The sequence below is a fragment of the Chiroxiphia lanceolata genome, chromosome 29, assembly GCF_009829145.1.
Source record: "Chiroxiphia lanceolata isolate bChiLan1 chromosome 29, bChiLan1.pri, whole genome shotgun sequence".
NCBI classification, from domain to species: Eukaryota; Metazoa; Chordata; class Aves; order Passeriformes; family Pipridae; genus Chiroxiphia; species Chiroxiphia lanceolata.
In genome coordinates, this window is record NC_045665.1 from 2561269 (window position 1) to 2576440 (window position 15172).

Here is a 15172-nt window from a genome sequence, read left to right on the forward strand (position 1 = left end):
ATCCTAGAGGCAGCATTGGGGAAGGAGCTGGGAGAGCCCTGCCCCTGTATTTCCAGGCTGGCCCAAGCCCCCGGAGGGCTCAGCTCTGCCCAATGAGCCCCTCGCTTGAGGCAAGAGGCTCCACAGCTCTACCCAGCTTCCTTGATTGTTTAGCAAATGCTAACACACCTCTGTCCTTCTCCAAACCCCACCCCAGGCCCCTCTTCCCCTCAGCAGAAATCAACACACCCATGGCCAATACTACAGAAATTTGTTATTAATGGAGAATGTTATGCTAGTCCTGCTGCGCCTTGCAGAGGTCAGTCCTGTGTCCCAGCTTGGCCAGGCTGCCAGTCACCTTCCAACAGAGACAGAGAAAGCCAGCCAGGCAGCTTGTTTGGGTTTTTTTTTTCCCCTCAAAAGAGAAAATTTGCCTCAAAACCTGCCAGAGGGATCTGCAGTGTACGGTTCAAAGGTTTCAAGCTCACAGTCTGAGAATCCCTTTGGTTTCTTGTGCCTTCTTTTAAAAACAAAAAAAGGGGAGACAAAACTACAAAAGCTAAGGGGGACTGAGCCTGCCCTCACTTTAAAAAAAGGAGAATCATTTACATGCACATTTTAAAAAGGCAAGGTCTGAGGGTCAGGGAGGAGGCAGCCAGGCCTATGGGGAAACTGCTGCACGCTCCTGACTCCACTCCAAGAAGGTGGTGGTGGAAGAAGGACAAGTGCAGACTGTGTACATTCACCTCCCACCCCTTGCAGGGCGCTTCCCTATGTATCAAGGACAGAGAAATTCTCCTCCTCTTGGGGTTTGCGGATCCAGCTGCCATAGCCCAGCTCTTCCAGCGTGCTGAAGAAGCACTGCTTGGCTGCCTGGTACAGCGTAGCTGCCTCCTTGGCATCAGAGTACACAGAGAGCTTAAGCAGGTCTTCACGGTTGTTCTTGGCACACAGCTGCTGGAACAAGGAGAACATTTTCCTCTTGGACACACGAGACACTTCCAGCTTTGGGCTGAGAAGGAAGACACAGGCAGCAATGAGGGACATGACACTCAGAAGGAACACAGGGCTTGGGGAAAATCCCACGATGGGGGAACTCTGGGCTCAGCAGAGCTCTGTGGTAGGGCCCAGGCTGGGCAACTCTTGTTTTCCTTCAGGAGTGCTTGCTCATGTCCGTTTGAAATTCCTCCCTCCAGCCCTCCCCACGTGTAGGGTGCTGTAACAGCGCAGAGTGTACTCTCCACCTCAGAGTTGCCCCCCTTTCCTCAGCAAGAAAAGCAGTGTCAGGAAAGGCTCTTCTTACCCATCTACTTTCCCTTTGGTGCCATCCAAGACTTCAACTTCGCTTGCATCAGCAAGACACCAGTTCACCGATGACTCCTTGGTCTTGCCCGTCTGCCTGGCAGAGTCGTACACGCTGACTCGCCCAACCTGCGGGAGAGCCAGGAGGGTTCCTTAACCTGGTCCTCTTGCCCCTTCCATCCCTCAGCTCATCCTAAACTTCAGAGAGCGTTGAGGATGAGGTTCTTACTAAGCTGAAGGTTACAGGGGCAACTCTGGTCTCCTTTCTGCCAGACCAAGACATTGCTAGTAACCCCCAAACTGCGGGGTGACAAAGAGGGAAGGTTCTTGGGGTTGCCCTGTGCAGGGCCAGGAGTTGGACTCGATGAGGCATTGTGGGTCCCTCCCAACTCAGGATATCCCAAGACTGCTGCCTAGTGACCCCCTTGCAGAGCGCCTTGGGACTCCAGAACCCACAGGCAGAGGAACAGGGTGAAGAGGTGCCACAGCTGCAGTACCTCAGGATGGTTAATGTGATATGGAGCCTGGAGCTTTTCCTTTAGTATGTTCCCATCCCTCGCCACGCGGCAGCAGATGGCACGGGTCAAGTGACCCTGACTGTACAGGTAACCTGTGGAGATAGAGGTGAAGGTGGCACAGGTGATGGACCAGCCAAGCCCTGAGAGCCACAGCACTGCTCACAGGCTCCTGAAAGTCCATGGCACGTGGATCAGCACAGCTGTGTGTACCCTGGGTGTGTAAGACATAGGTTTACAGACTACATTTCTCTCTGAAGACATAAACATACAGTTTTTGTCTCACTCTCCTAGATCACATGTGCCTCCTAAAAATCCAGAACCCACTCCACCCACAGCATAAAATCCACAGACTCCCTTTTCACTTCCAAACAGCTCAGCCAAGAATGATGTTTCAGTCTGTTACTCCCACAGCTTCCACGAACAAACTCTGCCATCACACAGGGGAGGGAGGTGACTTGTCACTGCAGCCCAGTTGTACCACCCCGCCCCCGAAAGGTCAGAGGATCTCGCACCGAGCGTGACAGAGCTGAGATAAACTGGCTCCAGGAAGTGTGACAGCAGTGCCCCTTGCAAGCCAAGTATATTCCAGCGCAAGATTTTGTCACTGCAGGACATGGTTCGTAACCGCTCCCCGTGCTGGATCCCATCCCACGTGGGCACAATGTCACTTGACTCCACGGGAATGGTACCTTCCCCTGCACGAGAGAAAAGAAAGCTTTTCTGTACAGAGTCAGATATTCAGTAAATCAAATCCCATCAGAAACCGCACAAGAATCTTCTGGATACCCAGAGTGACCTCCGAGTCTGACACCAGGTTCGGGGAACAATCTGGCATTCAGTATTGAATACACATGAGTAATTTTCAGCATGGCTGAAGCAGAATAGAACAGCGCTTGAAAAAGAGGACAGAGACATTGGAGTTTTGCAGCAAACTTCAGAAGCAAATTTCACAAGTGTGGCAGTTCCAACGGGCAGAGCTGGGAAAGGGAAGGGACTCTGATAATGCTCTTCCATCCACCCACCTCCTTTGGTTCCTGAGTGCTTCAGATTCCACAAGAGCACACAGAGAAGGGCAAGGAAGCTCTGGAGCACCAGAAAGGCTCAGAGGAGAGGACTGGAGCCATCTCACCATGCAGGGAGTGATTGCACTCACCATTCTCCACCTTGGTCCGCAGCTTGCCTTGCTTGGGGTTCTCAAAGAGAGGCTGGTGCTGGGGCTGCCCCACCACGCTCGCCTGGTCGCTGCAGGATTTATCAAAGAGGGCTCCGTCTCCACACGGGGCTGTGCTAGAAAACAAACCCTCCTCCATTAGCACTGACTGTCAGGAAACAGCCAGGGCCAGGGGGGGTGACAGTGCTGCTGACACAGGTCACCCAACCCCTCCCCACAAACCTGACATAGAGGTGAAAGGTAACACTGCTCTTTATTCTGAGCCTCTTTCCTCCTGCTGGCTCAAAAATGCTCTCTTCTGCAGAGGAAGGATTAGACAGGTCATACTTCATCAGCTCACTGTAGAGAAACCTGAAAAGAACACCATCCTGTCAAAAAGCTGCTCTGGTCCTCAGACAAGGAGTGCTTCAATCAACAGGCAGGTTCCCACATCCCTCACTCCTGCTGCATGGGAGAGTGGAGACTAGGAGCTGTAGCCAAGGATGCTTGGGAGGCCAGCAAACAGTGCTTGATGCACAAAAAGGGCAAAAAGTCCAGCAGATTTTCTGCCATGAAGAGGACAAGTGGTAGAAAAGTAGTATCCTGTCCAGGGAGCAGGGGGAATCACTGGCAGGAGAGGAAGGAGCCTGGCTGGCTGCTGCTTGCATGCATCTGTTCCCAGTGTGAAGAAGACTTCAAGGTCTTCAACCAACACCTTTAATCAGCACCAAGTTTGTGTTAAGATTAAATGGCCCTGTGGGTAGCTGAACTCAAGTGGTATTACCACGACCCCATAAGGGTCTTTTACGGCTGCTTCTGGACAGGGAAAAACCTTGAGGTCTCCAACACAGTGTCAAGGACTAAAGAAAAACTGCAGCTTCCTAGAGAGTCCTTGAGCAGAGCCTGTGCAGGGACTGATTTTGCAAGGAGAGGTGGAGCATGTTGACAGGCTCTGCTATGCCAGAGCAGCCATCGCTGTCAAGATTAACAGCTGAGACAGACATTAAGTGAGACACAATCCTGATTCATCACTTCCCAGGGACCTGCCCTCAACACTTTCCCTTGCTGAGGAATGCAGAGCACAGCGGCAGCTCACGAAGGCTTGAAAGAAGCAGCTGGCTTTGCTGTTCAGAACTGAAGGGCAAACATTGAACAGGCAGTCCAGCTTCATCTCACTTCAGTTTTTAAAAACTAAGTGTCACAGTGAATGTTTATACAGAGAAGACAACTGTGCAGTTTAGTTGGGAAAACCCTTTACAGCCTCTGAAAAAGGACTGCTGACTTATCAAGGCAAACAGATGCAGTATGTTTTCCTGAATCCTTCTATACCCAGACCCAGAAAGGCCAGGAGAGGACCCAGCCTGCAGTGCTTGGCTGGTGGTGGGAGCTGTGCTGAGGCTGGAGAGCACCCTGCACGATGGTCCAGCAGCCTCAGCAGGAGGCTCTATTTTAATAACTTCGGATGCAGTCCTTGGGCTCCTGGCAATTCTCCTATTCAGTACTAATTTGGGCACCACTCAGGCATGGCCCCTTCTTATCAGAAATAACCTCCCTCTTTTCAACAACACATGGATAAACAGTGTCGGAGGATCACAGCACCTCTCAGTGCAGCAAGGAACTGTTTCAGCTTCACCCCTCCAGAATGGGTCAGCATCTCCTGGTAGGCCTCTCCATTTCCTCTGGATTTCCTCTTTTCTCACCTCACAAAGCCTCTTCGAGAAATGATTTCTGCATGACAATCATTTACTGTCTCCCCCTTCAAGCTCAGCTCTTCTCCTTTCACACAACGATTACCTGAAATAAATAAATAAATAACAGGGCAAGTGTCAAAGTCAAGACACAGCTTCAGAGACAGAGGGAGAGGTTCATCTTGCGTCAAGTCTTACTTCTCTGGGCTCTTGAGCAGCAGCAGCACCCTGGCTATTAAATCATTATCTCGATCCAAGCAGTTAGGAAAATAAAGGGAAAAAAAGCACACACTACTTTAGGGACAGACAGACTAAAAGTGCCACAGGTTCAGGGGCACTGACCCTTCATGAGGGCTTTGCAGCCCACCACTCCTGGTAGAAGGCTGGCAGCTAAGTAGGGAGGGAGATAAGGTACATGCAGCTGTGAGAAGCTGAGGGATCGTGTGCTGTACCACACGAGGAATCCACGCTCTGATGCACAGACTAGCATGCAGCAATGCAAGTGAAGATTAAGAGCAATACAGCTGCAGGCACATTTGCTTTGTTCTCTCTCTTTAACTAGATCGCTTGTGACACCACTTGAGCCCCAGGAACATTTTGTGCCCTCTCTGAAGAGGCTCACAGCCACAGCCATTTCTGAGCCGTGGCTGACAGGAAATCTTGCACGGAAATGAGAGTTCAGAGTGTGCTGGAGGAAGCTGTTCATACCTGTTCCAATGCTGACCACCACTCCCAAGCCCTTATTTGCTCTCCTCATGATGATGGCAGCCAGGATCTTGCGCCCGAGCAGACTGTGCTGGATGCGAGCGGTGAGGCTGTTGAAGCGCTGGTGGCTCAGCATGGCCATCTGATCGTGCAGGGTGCTGCCACTCACAGGGAGCTGGGGTGGGGACACACCACCACAGATCATGAGCAGGCCACACAACACCACAGCTCAAGGAGTAACTAACCCACAGTGCAGCTTTCCAAGGAGAGGACAGAACGCAGAAAACACGAGCTTTGGGCAGTGCAGTTTGGAGCTGTTACACAGACACTTCTGTGTCAAGGGATGCGTGAACTTCTTTTGGGTATTTCTAGGAAAACCTCGTCCAAGGCTTTCAGTTCTGCTCTGGCCACATCAGAGACAGCAGCAAGCTGTCTTCCTGGCAGCAAGAGGCACAGGTTGAGGAATGGCCCCCCGAGAATGCCAGGGAAAATCCACAGCGCAAAGCAACAAACCCATCCTGCCTGTTCCCAGAGACTCAGCCAAGGAAATCTGCTCCTGGCTTTGGAGGAACTCCTCCTCTGGCCGCCTGTGAGGAGAGTGCACAGTCACTCTCATTGCAGATGGACTCACCTCCTCCAGCACTGCTGACTGACAAAATTTTCCCTGATGGCTTTGCTATTTAGAGCCCCAGTTGCTGTGCTCAGCTGTGTCGGCTGGAATGCGGCTTTTCAGAGATCACAATGCTCTAAGGGCGATTTAAAGCAGCCCAGGTTTGGGACAAGCCATCCTGACACAACGGACAGTTTTGCTTATGTTATCTGATACATGAGTCTTTATGGGCTGACACACCATTTTTAAAGCAGCACGAAGGAGTTTGAAAGTAATAAAAAAAGTCACATAATTAAAAATGAGCATGTTCCTACTCTACCACAGGAACACACTTGAGTAGCTGGAGGAAGAATTTGATGATAATTTAGCCCTAAAGCAGAAGCCAGTAGGACGGAAGGATAGGCCTGTGCCCTGAGGAAACATCTAACCCACTTCAGGAAAACCACATCAGCTTATCTACAGTTGCAGAGAACAAAGACATCACAGTTGATTTTGAAGGCACTTTTCTGCTGGACTGAAGGGAGGAGGACAGGCAGGGCTACAAACACAGTCCCACCTGTGGCAGAAGATTTACCTCAGTGATGTTCATCCCTTCCATGCGCTCCACCTTCTCCGACTCCCCGATCAGGACTCGCAGCGCTGCATCCGCTGCCTCCTGCTTGCCCTGCTTTTTGCTGTGTGCAGTCACAGCCGGGAACCAGCGGCCTCCAACCTTCGCCTGATAGACAAACCTATGAAGAAACCAAGAAACCTGTGCATTTGAGTCTGGTTTTTAAATTCTCTCAGTGGAGAGAGGAGGGGAGTGGAGGGAGCTTATTGTCATCCAGTCATAAGGTTTGGTAGAGGCAGCAGCTTGCCCTGTTGCCATCTCAAACTGCAATTTTGATCTTTCTGTCTTTTCTCCAGGACAACAGCAGCAGTGCAAAATTTCCTCCCGGGCAGGTGCAGCTACTTACTTGGGGTCATGGGGAGGTCCTGACTGGTCAATGAGTTTGAACTCTGCAGCAAACCCATTGGAGCGGGCATATTCCAGCAGGCCACTGACAGGATTGACATTAAGATATTTGATGAGCTCCCCAACACCCTTTGCTTTCACCACCTTGGATTCATCTGGAGCGGCAATCCATGGCCCACAGCTGCGCACGGACTGGTCACTGTGGGGCTTCGTGACAGGCTAGAGTGGAGTTAGACAGGAGAAGGTTGTTAAACACTGAGCAGCTGGATTTACGGCAGGCTAAGAGCAGCAGCAAACCTCTGCTAGAGCCAGCATGTGACCTTTTGGGGTGAAATCCAGTGGAATAGGAAATAAAAGACGGGGAACATTCAACTCAAAACGCTTGGGTCTTATAAAGAAGCTCTTTGTACCTGTTCAGGCAAGACATGGGGTACAGACTCTCCAGAAAGAATCTTCACAGCAACTTCAGCTGCCATTTGCTTTGCTCCCTTCTTGCTGTTTCCTACCACAGCAGGGAAAATTTGGTCACCCATTTTCACACAGTAGCTGAACCTGACAGGACATTATAGCACATGAAAAATGTTAACCATAGGTGCCTCAATCTGGTTATTATCCCCTTTTCCCACTTCCAGATAAATCCTTCTGGCTTATCTCCAATTGAAATCTACTATTATGGCCCTAAACACTTCCACTAGAGCACCACCAGGTAGGGTACAGGACTGGAACCTGCTTCTGCTCTGGTAGAAGAAACAGCATTTTTTCTCTGAGAAAGGGCATTGCTTTGGGTCTCCTTCTGGAGGCAGATGTCTTGGAGGAGCCATGCCCAGAATCCTTGGATAAGAGGAGCACTCAGCTAGGTCAGTGACAAGTCCAAGAACGAGGGTAGCATGCTGAAGGGTAAGGATAGTGAAGAAAGAGTTTCCATCCTCCCCCAAAGCTGACAAGAATATGCCATACCTAGGATCATGAGGTGGGCCTTCCTGAGACAGCAGCTGGAACTCAATTACGTTCCCTGACTTTTGTCCATACTCCATCAATATGCTGATAGGGTGCTTCCCAGGAAGCAGGCTGAGGGGAGCTGCTGCAGATGACAGCTCTGGCTCTGGCTGCAAAGTAGACAGAGGAAACCAGTCTCAGACTAAACATTGCCTGAGCAGCCTCACAAGGTAAAGAAAACAGGACTTACCAACTCCAGTTCTGAGCTGTCGGAGGGAAGCGGCTCCTCACATTTAATCCCACTGGGCCTTCCATTCTCCGCTTCACTCATCAGGACCTTCATGGCATTGGCTGCTGCCTCCTGTTTAGCCAGTTTTTTGCTCCCTGCTTCTGCTGGTGGGAATTGGCGCCCATTGATCACTGCCTGGAACTTAAACCTTTAAAAAGAGAAAACCAAAGAAGTAAATCGAGAGGCAAAAGTGTGGTCTTCTCAGAGCAGGCAAGTAGGCTGCTCTTGGAACTGAAGGGAGGAGGAACAGCCAGCTCCTGACTGGAAGACCAAACCCAGGCAGCCGTGTGCAGAAGGCAAACACCAAGGGTACGCCAACAGCGCTGCATCTGAGCCTCGTTTCATCACATTTCCAGTGCTGTTCATGACAGAGGAACAGCTCCAGGTTTTGTTCTGAAGGAACAGGAGGAATTGCCTTGTTCCACAAGTGTCAGGAACAGGTAATGGCTGTATGCAGACAGTAGTTCTGTTGTGGCTCCTGCCCAGTAATAAGAAAGCTCGAAAGCAGCCTGTACTGTTTCATCTGCACCTGGTCATTCAGGGTCACTCCTCCCTCTGGCATTCTCCCTGGCTACCCAGGGCATTCACACCATCTCAGAGAGGTGCTGCCTCACATAAACCTCTCGTCTTTGACATTTCTGTCCCTCTCCTTCCCGTGAACTCTAACAAAGTTTATCTTCTGTCCTCCAGCCCTGGAAACCTGCTTCCAAGGAGAATGGATCTAACCAGATCTAGAGAAGGCTTATTGGGCTGAATCCATTCAGATCCCTCCTTAAAACTGAAACAACAAACCCCTGAGACTCTGTCTTTAGAAATGAGGGCAATTTTCCTGTCTAGTGGATCTATTGACATATTCCAGCATAGCACATATGGTGCTTTTCACCTCTCCCTGGTGCTCCAGAACAGCCATGATTCTGCAAGGGAAAGCAGGACTCTAGAGACTGACTCCACCAACTCTAGTGCCATGCTATATGTGCTTGGCTCCCAGAATCTGCTCTGACCTGCTACACCACAGAAACGTTCAGAGCGGGGCCACTTTGGCTAACCCAGGACATCTACACCCAAACACTTTGTTCTGAGCTCTTTTTATACCATTTCTAGGGTGAGAACATCTTGAGAGACAGCTCAGAAATACCAGTTTCCCTCTATACGATCAAATTGAAGGCAAGTAATTAAATGAGATGGGACCTAGTGAAGAGATGAATCCCATCTTCACTACTTAGGATGAGGTGCTGGATTGCCAAAACTGGGCTACCTCGGGTTAAATTTTAGCCTTGTTTTATTTCTTAAGCTGATGCAAGGAATCAACGAGGCTAATCCTTCTGAAATGAAAGAAACACGAATGAGCAGGCCCTTCAGGACAGAGCTGAGAAGGTGAACTTAGTTGAAGTCAGATCATCTTAAGCAAAAAGAGCTCAGAAAAGGTAGGACATTTTCTTACCGTGGCTCATGAGAGGGTCCACTCTGCTCCAGCATGATGAACTCACAGTGCTGGTACGTGTACTGGGAATATTCAGTAAGGCCACTCACTGGGTTCTTCTCCTGACAAGCCATCAATTTCTCTACGGGCGTACATGGCAAAGCGGCTTCAAACTGGGCAGCATAACTGGGGGAAGACTGAGAATTCATGACGCATTTTGACTTGTCAGGCTGCTTGTTGATAGTGTTCAGATTATCTGGGATATCATCCGTGGTCCACTTGCCGTTTTCCGAGTTATCATAATTACTCAAACTGGAGAACTCAGGCTTGGTGTCCTCAGCCGTGTCCGCTCTCGTGTCACTGCCATTGCCCTGACCAGGCTGCCCCAAAGGCTGTTGTCCATTTTCTACACTTTCTGCTTTTGATGCCATCGCTGCTGGCAAAGCTGCTGTCACCTCCTGGGGACACACAGGGACAGAGGAAGGGGGAGGACCCGACTCAGGAGGTGTGGGATTCACCTTCTGTATTAATGTGCTGGCCTTCAGCCTCATCTGCATCCTCTCACGTTTCCTGTCTGTCAGGGACCACCGTGGGGGGGTTGTGTTCTGCTTGTGGACATCTCCCAGCTTTTCCAGAGCACTGAGAAATGCATTAACGTCCTTGGCCCTCGAAAACCCAATGTTTTTGGCAAGGTTGAGTGCCGTTGTTTCTGGCACGCTGAACAAGTAGTTGCAGATTTTCTCCTTCGTCTCAGCCATCTCTGTGTCTCCTGAGCCAAGTGTGCTCCTCTCTCCTCCTCTGCTTTCACAAGCTGGATCTGTGCAGCCAGCACTGTGGTCAGCAGGGTTTCTTTCTCTCCCTGAGCTGGGGCTGGCAATCCTCCACAGCGGTGGCGTCTCTCCCCCCTTGTGCAACTTGCCTTCTCTGAGGAGCTTATACAAAATGCGGTTGACCTCTTTCTTTTGAGTTTTAAGTTTGTGTGTGAGATCATGAACTGTGCAAGTCCTTCCCTCCCCGAGCTGCCTGAAAATAGTCAGAATTTCTTGTTCGCAGTCTTGCCTGGCAAGAGACAGTCTCTGGAAATTCAGCCTGATAGTGTCAGAGTCTCTCCCTGGGTTCTCCTGATGACAGTGCCGTGGAGGGCAAAACCGTGGTGAATTCCCACGGTATTGCCGCTGACTAGAGAACCTCCAGCCCCCTGCCCTGCCGCGGCCAGGCCGATGTGTCCCTGCAGGAGCCGGTGCCACAGCCTCCTCGTGTGGTCCCTGCCCCTGCAGCGGGCAGACCGCAGTGTCCTGCTCCGTCAGGAACTGCTGGTGCAAAAAGGTGCCCTGGTTAGTTTCTTGTGGGGTACAAGGGTGGTTATAAAAACCTCGCGTAGTGCCGGGGTGGTTATGCCTTGCCCGAGTCAGATACGAGCCTCTGCCTCGCCCAGCACCTCTGATCATAGCGCTCCGCTGGGACACGCGGGGGACCCGGGCTGCTGGCACGCCAGGAGTGGAGCTGCCTGCCCTGAGGAGATAAAATGCAGCAACTCAGGATGCAGTTGTGTTGCAAACAGTTTGACAAAATAATCAAGATTTGATAACATAAAAGAAGTATTTGTGATTAAAGGTAGAGAAGCACAGTGCACCAGAATTGTTAGGGGTGTTGTGTTTGAAAGAATGGAACCACAGGAATCTCACTGGACCATACAAAGTGGCTTTGAAGTCCCCTACACTCTCCCTGTCTTGGTCTGGACACTGCCTATCCCAGCTAGTATAGCTAAATAGCATAGACCAACGATTGTTGTAGAATAACGCTATATACCTGAAAGAACCAATCATTTCAAAGATTTTCATTCATTTCGTCATCATTTCATTAGATTTAAGAGTGGAGCAGCTGGACCATAACTACTATATAACTAAATAGAAGAACAGAACTTAGTTAGGCATGACAAGTATAAAAAGAAATAGAAGAATAGAAACTTATGTAACTATAAAGTATATAAACTGTACAAATTTTGTTGTTGGGAGAACACGTTTAGGAGGAGCTGATTCCCCCGTGTTCCCAGCGCTGTAATAAAGAAGTGTCACTTAATCACATCAAATCGGTGCTGGATAAGTTTCCTTCATCACATTTGGTGATAGTTACACAACTACAGGATTCCAAAAACGCAGTTTAAACAGCTTCCCTGACACTGAGGCATTTCAAGCATCTTCTCCTTACAAGCCTGTTTTCTACTTTTCTAGGAGTCTTAAATTATTCCTGCAAACATAAACAGCAAACTCTGTCTGCCCAGCATAGCACCAGCAGGTGAAGTCAACCATGAGAAGCAACTTTGCCAAGAGTGACCCTCTGCTTCTGTTGGACGAGATTCCAGCACGTGATGTTCAAGATGCGCTTCCCAAACACAGTGAGCTCCACTCCCTCTCTGCCCTGAGGGAGAGTAGAATCTCACACGTGCTTTGCAACCTGAGAAACAGACAGAAGCACGAGGAGGTGAACTGGAGCAGCTCACGTGGTCAGACAGCAGAGCTGCAACAGGCTAACAATAATTTTCAGACTCCTGGCCAAAGGAGTCTGAAACCCCAAGTGTCTTTTTCTCCTTGGGCACTAGGTGACCTGCGGAGGTAAAGCATCACACTACACACGCAGATAACATGTACAGAAATTGGGACAGGTGTGCAGCTGGCAACAGTTTTTTTGGACTGCAACCCAAGTTCCACTCCTATCGCACACAGCTGTGCCGCTCCCCCAGGGTGCAGGACATTAGACTAAACTTTCAATATGCTTTTTAAAAATAAGGAACCCAGCACAGCATATATTCCAATTCTTTGACAACAGCTGGCTGTGAAACTGAGAGGATAAAGACATGGAGCACGAGACAGGGCCCATCCTGCCTGCTCCCTCATGACCTGCCTGCTCCCTCATGACCCATCGTCACAAAGACAGTTCTTCCTGTGCCAGTCCCATCTTTATAAAGCTCCCCGTCTTCACCAAACATACCCCGAGGCCAATTCAAATTTCCCTTTCACTAAACCGCCTCACTCGGCTGCCACCATGGGACTTATTTTCCAATAAACACGGGGAGCCGGGTTCCTTCCTCCCCAACTCGGGGGGAGCCCCTGCTCAGTGACCTCGTTTTACAAGTGCTCTCCGAGTGAAGGGCAGGAAGAGGGGTTTGGAAAAAAACTCTCTTACCTCAGTCTCATCCGCACGCCAAATTATTTTATGAGAAAATAAAGAGGGAAAAAAAAAGAAACCCCCACCCGCAGGTGTGCCGACGAGGGGAGGCGGCGCCGGGCAACCGCCGAAGATGGCTGTGAGGCCCATTTCGGTTTCGTTTCCCGCAGCAGCCCCGCCCAAGGCGCTCGCAGCGGGGACTGGCCGAGTTTCGGGCTTTCTCAGACACCGCCTGGCTTTGAGAGCGCTCATGAGATTCCTTCTCAGCGCCGGAACCTGGGACGGGAAGGCGAACCCCGTGGGGCAGCTCTTTCTCCCGGCGCCTGGGAGAGGCAGCCCCGGCACTCGTGGGGTCCCGGTCGGCACAAGGGGGGCGGCTCGGAGAGAAGGGCTGCGGGAACAGCCGTCACCTTCAGCTGCAGCCCCAAGGGAGACCCCGGGGACCGCGCAGGGCGGGTGCCACTCACACCCGGGTCACACTCCGTCCCCCTGAGGGCCGAAGGAGTGACGAGGGGCTCGCCCGGACGGCACCGCGCACGGGAGGGACGGCGAGCACCGAGAGCCGGGATTCGAGGGGAGCGATTTATTCCGCGCGTTCCGCCCCACGGAGCTCGAGCCCGGCAGAGCCCCCTGGACAGCCGGGACACGGTCCCGCCGCGTTCCGGAAGCCCGCGGGGCCGCTCACGCGCGAGGCTGCAACGCGGCCTAGTCCCGCCGCCTCATCAGGCCTGGTGGCCGCTGCAGGACACACCGCGGGCAGTAGAGACGTTAGGGACCAGGAAGGATCCAGGAGGACCCCTCGAGATTCCGGCGGGGCCCGAGGCCGCCCCTCCCCCCCGCGCCCCCTTACCCCGCGGCTGCCGCCGCTGCCGCCGCTGCCGGCGCACGGTGATGACGAACACTTACCCCCGCGCCTGCGCAAAGTGCGGAGGGAGCCGCGCGGGCGCCATCTTGACTGGGGGCAAAGCGCGGCCGCCATGTTTGACCAGGGCAGCGCTTGGCGGTGCCGGCGCCGCCGTCCCAGTGGGGCCCGGCTCGGGCGCTCCGCTGTGGGAGAGACGGCACAACCGCATCCCCTTCCTCCGGCTTGGGGGAAGCGCCGCTTCCGCTGTGTCCCGAGGTATCGCCTACGCTATAGGAGCGCTCCGCCGAGGCGGCGGCGCGCATAGGCCCTACTGCGCATGCGCAGCAAGTATCTCTCTCTCCCCCCCCCCCCTTCTCCCCCTTTCTCCCGTTGCTCCCCATTGGCCCTCGGTACCGCGGGGCCTGCGGGGTTTCCCCTCCTACATAGGCCCCTCCGTGACCCGTGGAACCCCCATTCTCTGTGGGCCCTCTGTCTGCCGTGTGTCCTTTGGACCCCCTCTTCCCCGTCGGGGCTCCCCCATCCCCCTGTGGTCCCCACCAGAGTCTCTCCTTTCCCAGTGTGGGGCTCCTCTTTTTTCCACAGGCTCCCCGTTTCCCGTCCGACTGCTGTCACCCCCGTTTTTATGCATGCTTTTTAGTGCTAGAAGTGCCCCGGGTCATGTCCCACCCTGTCCCAGGTTCCTTCTAGGCGGACGGAGACAATTCCCTTCCCCAGCCCCAAACCAGGCGTGGACTCTGCTGCCGGTGGATCCTCCCTTTCCCAGGCGAACACATTCCAAACGAGATCGTGTGAGTTAGAAAACTACCGTCAGAGAACAGATTGTCCCTGTCTGCCGTGTGTCATTTCCTATCTGGCACAGGCACTGCCGGGCTCCCGTGGCTCAGAGGCTGCCAGTGGCTTGGAGCAGCACCTTGGGCACAGTGGTACCTGTGCCTGTGGGTATGGATTATTCTTAAACCAGAAGGCTTGGGAGCCAAGCTTTCAGATGCACGTCTGGACCAGCCGTGGTGGGGTGGGTTCTTCTCCCAGGTAACAAGACCAGGGGAGGTTTAGATTAGATATTAGGGAAAATTTCTTCGTGGAAGGGGTGTTCAGGCACTGGAGCAGGCTGCTTGGGGCAGTGGTGGAGCCACCATCCCTGTAAGTGTTCAAAAAAGGTATGGATGTGGTAACTGGGGATGTGGTTTAGTGGTGGCCTTGGCAGTGCTGGGGTAACAGCTGGGCTCTGATGCCTTAAACTCTATATTATATAAAATTTTAGTATAGCTCTTTCAGTATCTCACCTTTGTATTAGATTCCTAAAGTGTTGTTAAACATTTCTTGTCAAGAATTCCAACAGACAAAGATTTTAGCAAGGTGAAAAACATCTTATCTGTAGAAAATATACTCAGAATAAGACATAATAGGATGTAACAGGGTTACACCATTGAATATAACCAAGTCAAAACTACTCTGAAGCCTTGAAGCTGTTCTAAGAAGGACAGAGATGAGGAGGAGGATGGGGATGAAGGGGTGGTCATTTTACGACCACCAACCCAAATTTGGGAGGTGTGGTGAGGGTGGGACAAAGGGAGGAACAGTTTTGGAAAT

General features: G+C 51.8%; 1 protein-coding gene across 4 annotated transcripts; it reads right to left on the minus strand.

Moving 5' to 3' along the window:
- Positions 1 to 233: 233 nt before the first annotated feature.
- ADAR (adenosine deaminase RNA specific) lies at positions 234 to 13603 on the minus strand. Of its 4 annotated transcripts, none has more exons than XM_032713083.1 (15): positions 13568 to 13603; positions 9574 to 11064; positions 8094 to 8280; positions 7865 to 8013; positions 7318 to 7459; positions 6909 to 7126; positions 6527 to 6683; positions 5346 to 5517; positions 4650 to 4743; positions 3193 to 3321; positions 2953 to 3086; positions 2312 to 2494; positions 1779 to 1891; positions 1283 to 1410; positions 234 to 933 (listed from the first exon to the last, which is right to left on the minus strand). In XM_032713083.1, the coding sequence occupies exons 2-15, from the start codon at positions 10998 to 11000 to the stop codon at positions 585 to 587; spliced, it is 3582 nt and encodes a 1193-aa protein (XP_032568974.1). In that variant the 5' UTR covers positions 11001 to 11064; positions 13568 to 13603; the 3' UTR covers positions 234 to 584. The 4 variants fall into 4 exon arrangements, with proteins under 4 accessions (XP_032568974.1, XP_032568976.1, XP_032568972.1 ...); XM_032713085.1 differs by having other exon boundaries at positions 234 to 991; positions 9574 to 10862; positions 10973 to 13572; XM_032713081.1 differs by lacking the exon at positions 13568 to 13603 and adding an exon at positions 12736 to 13402.
- Positions 13604 to 15172: the final 1569 nt, after the last annotated feature.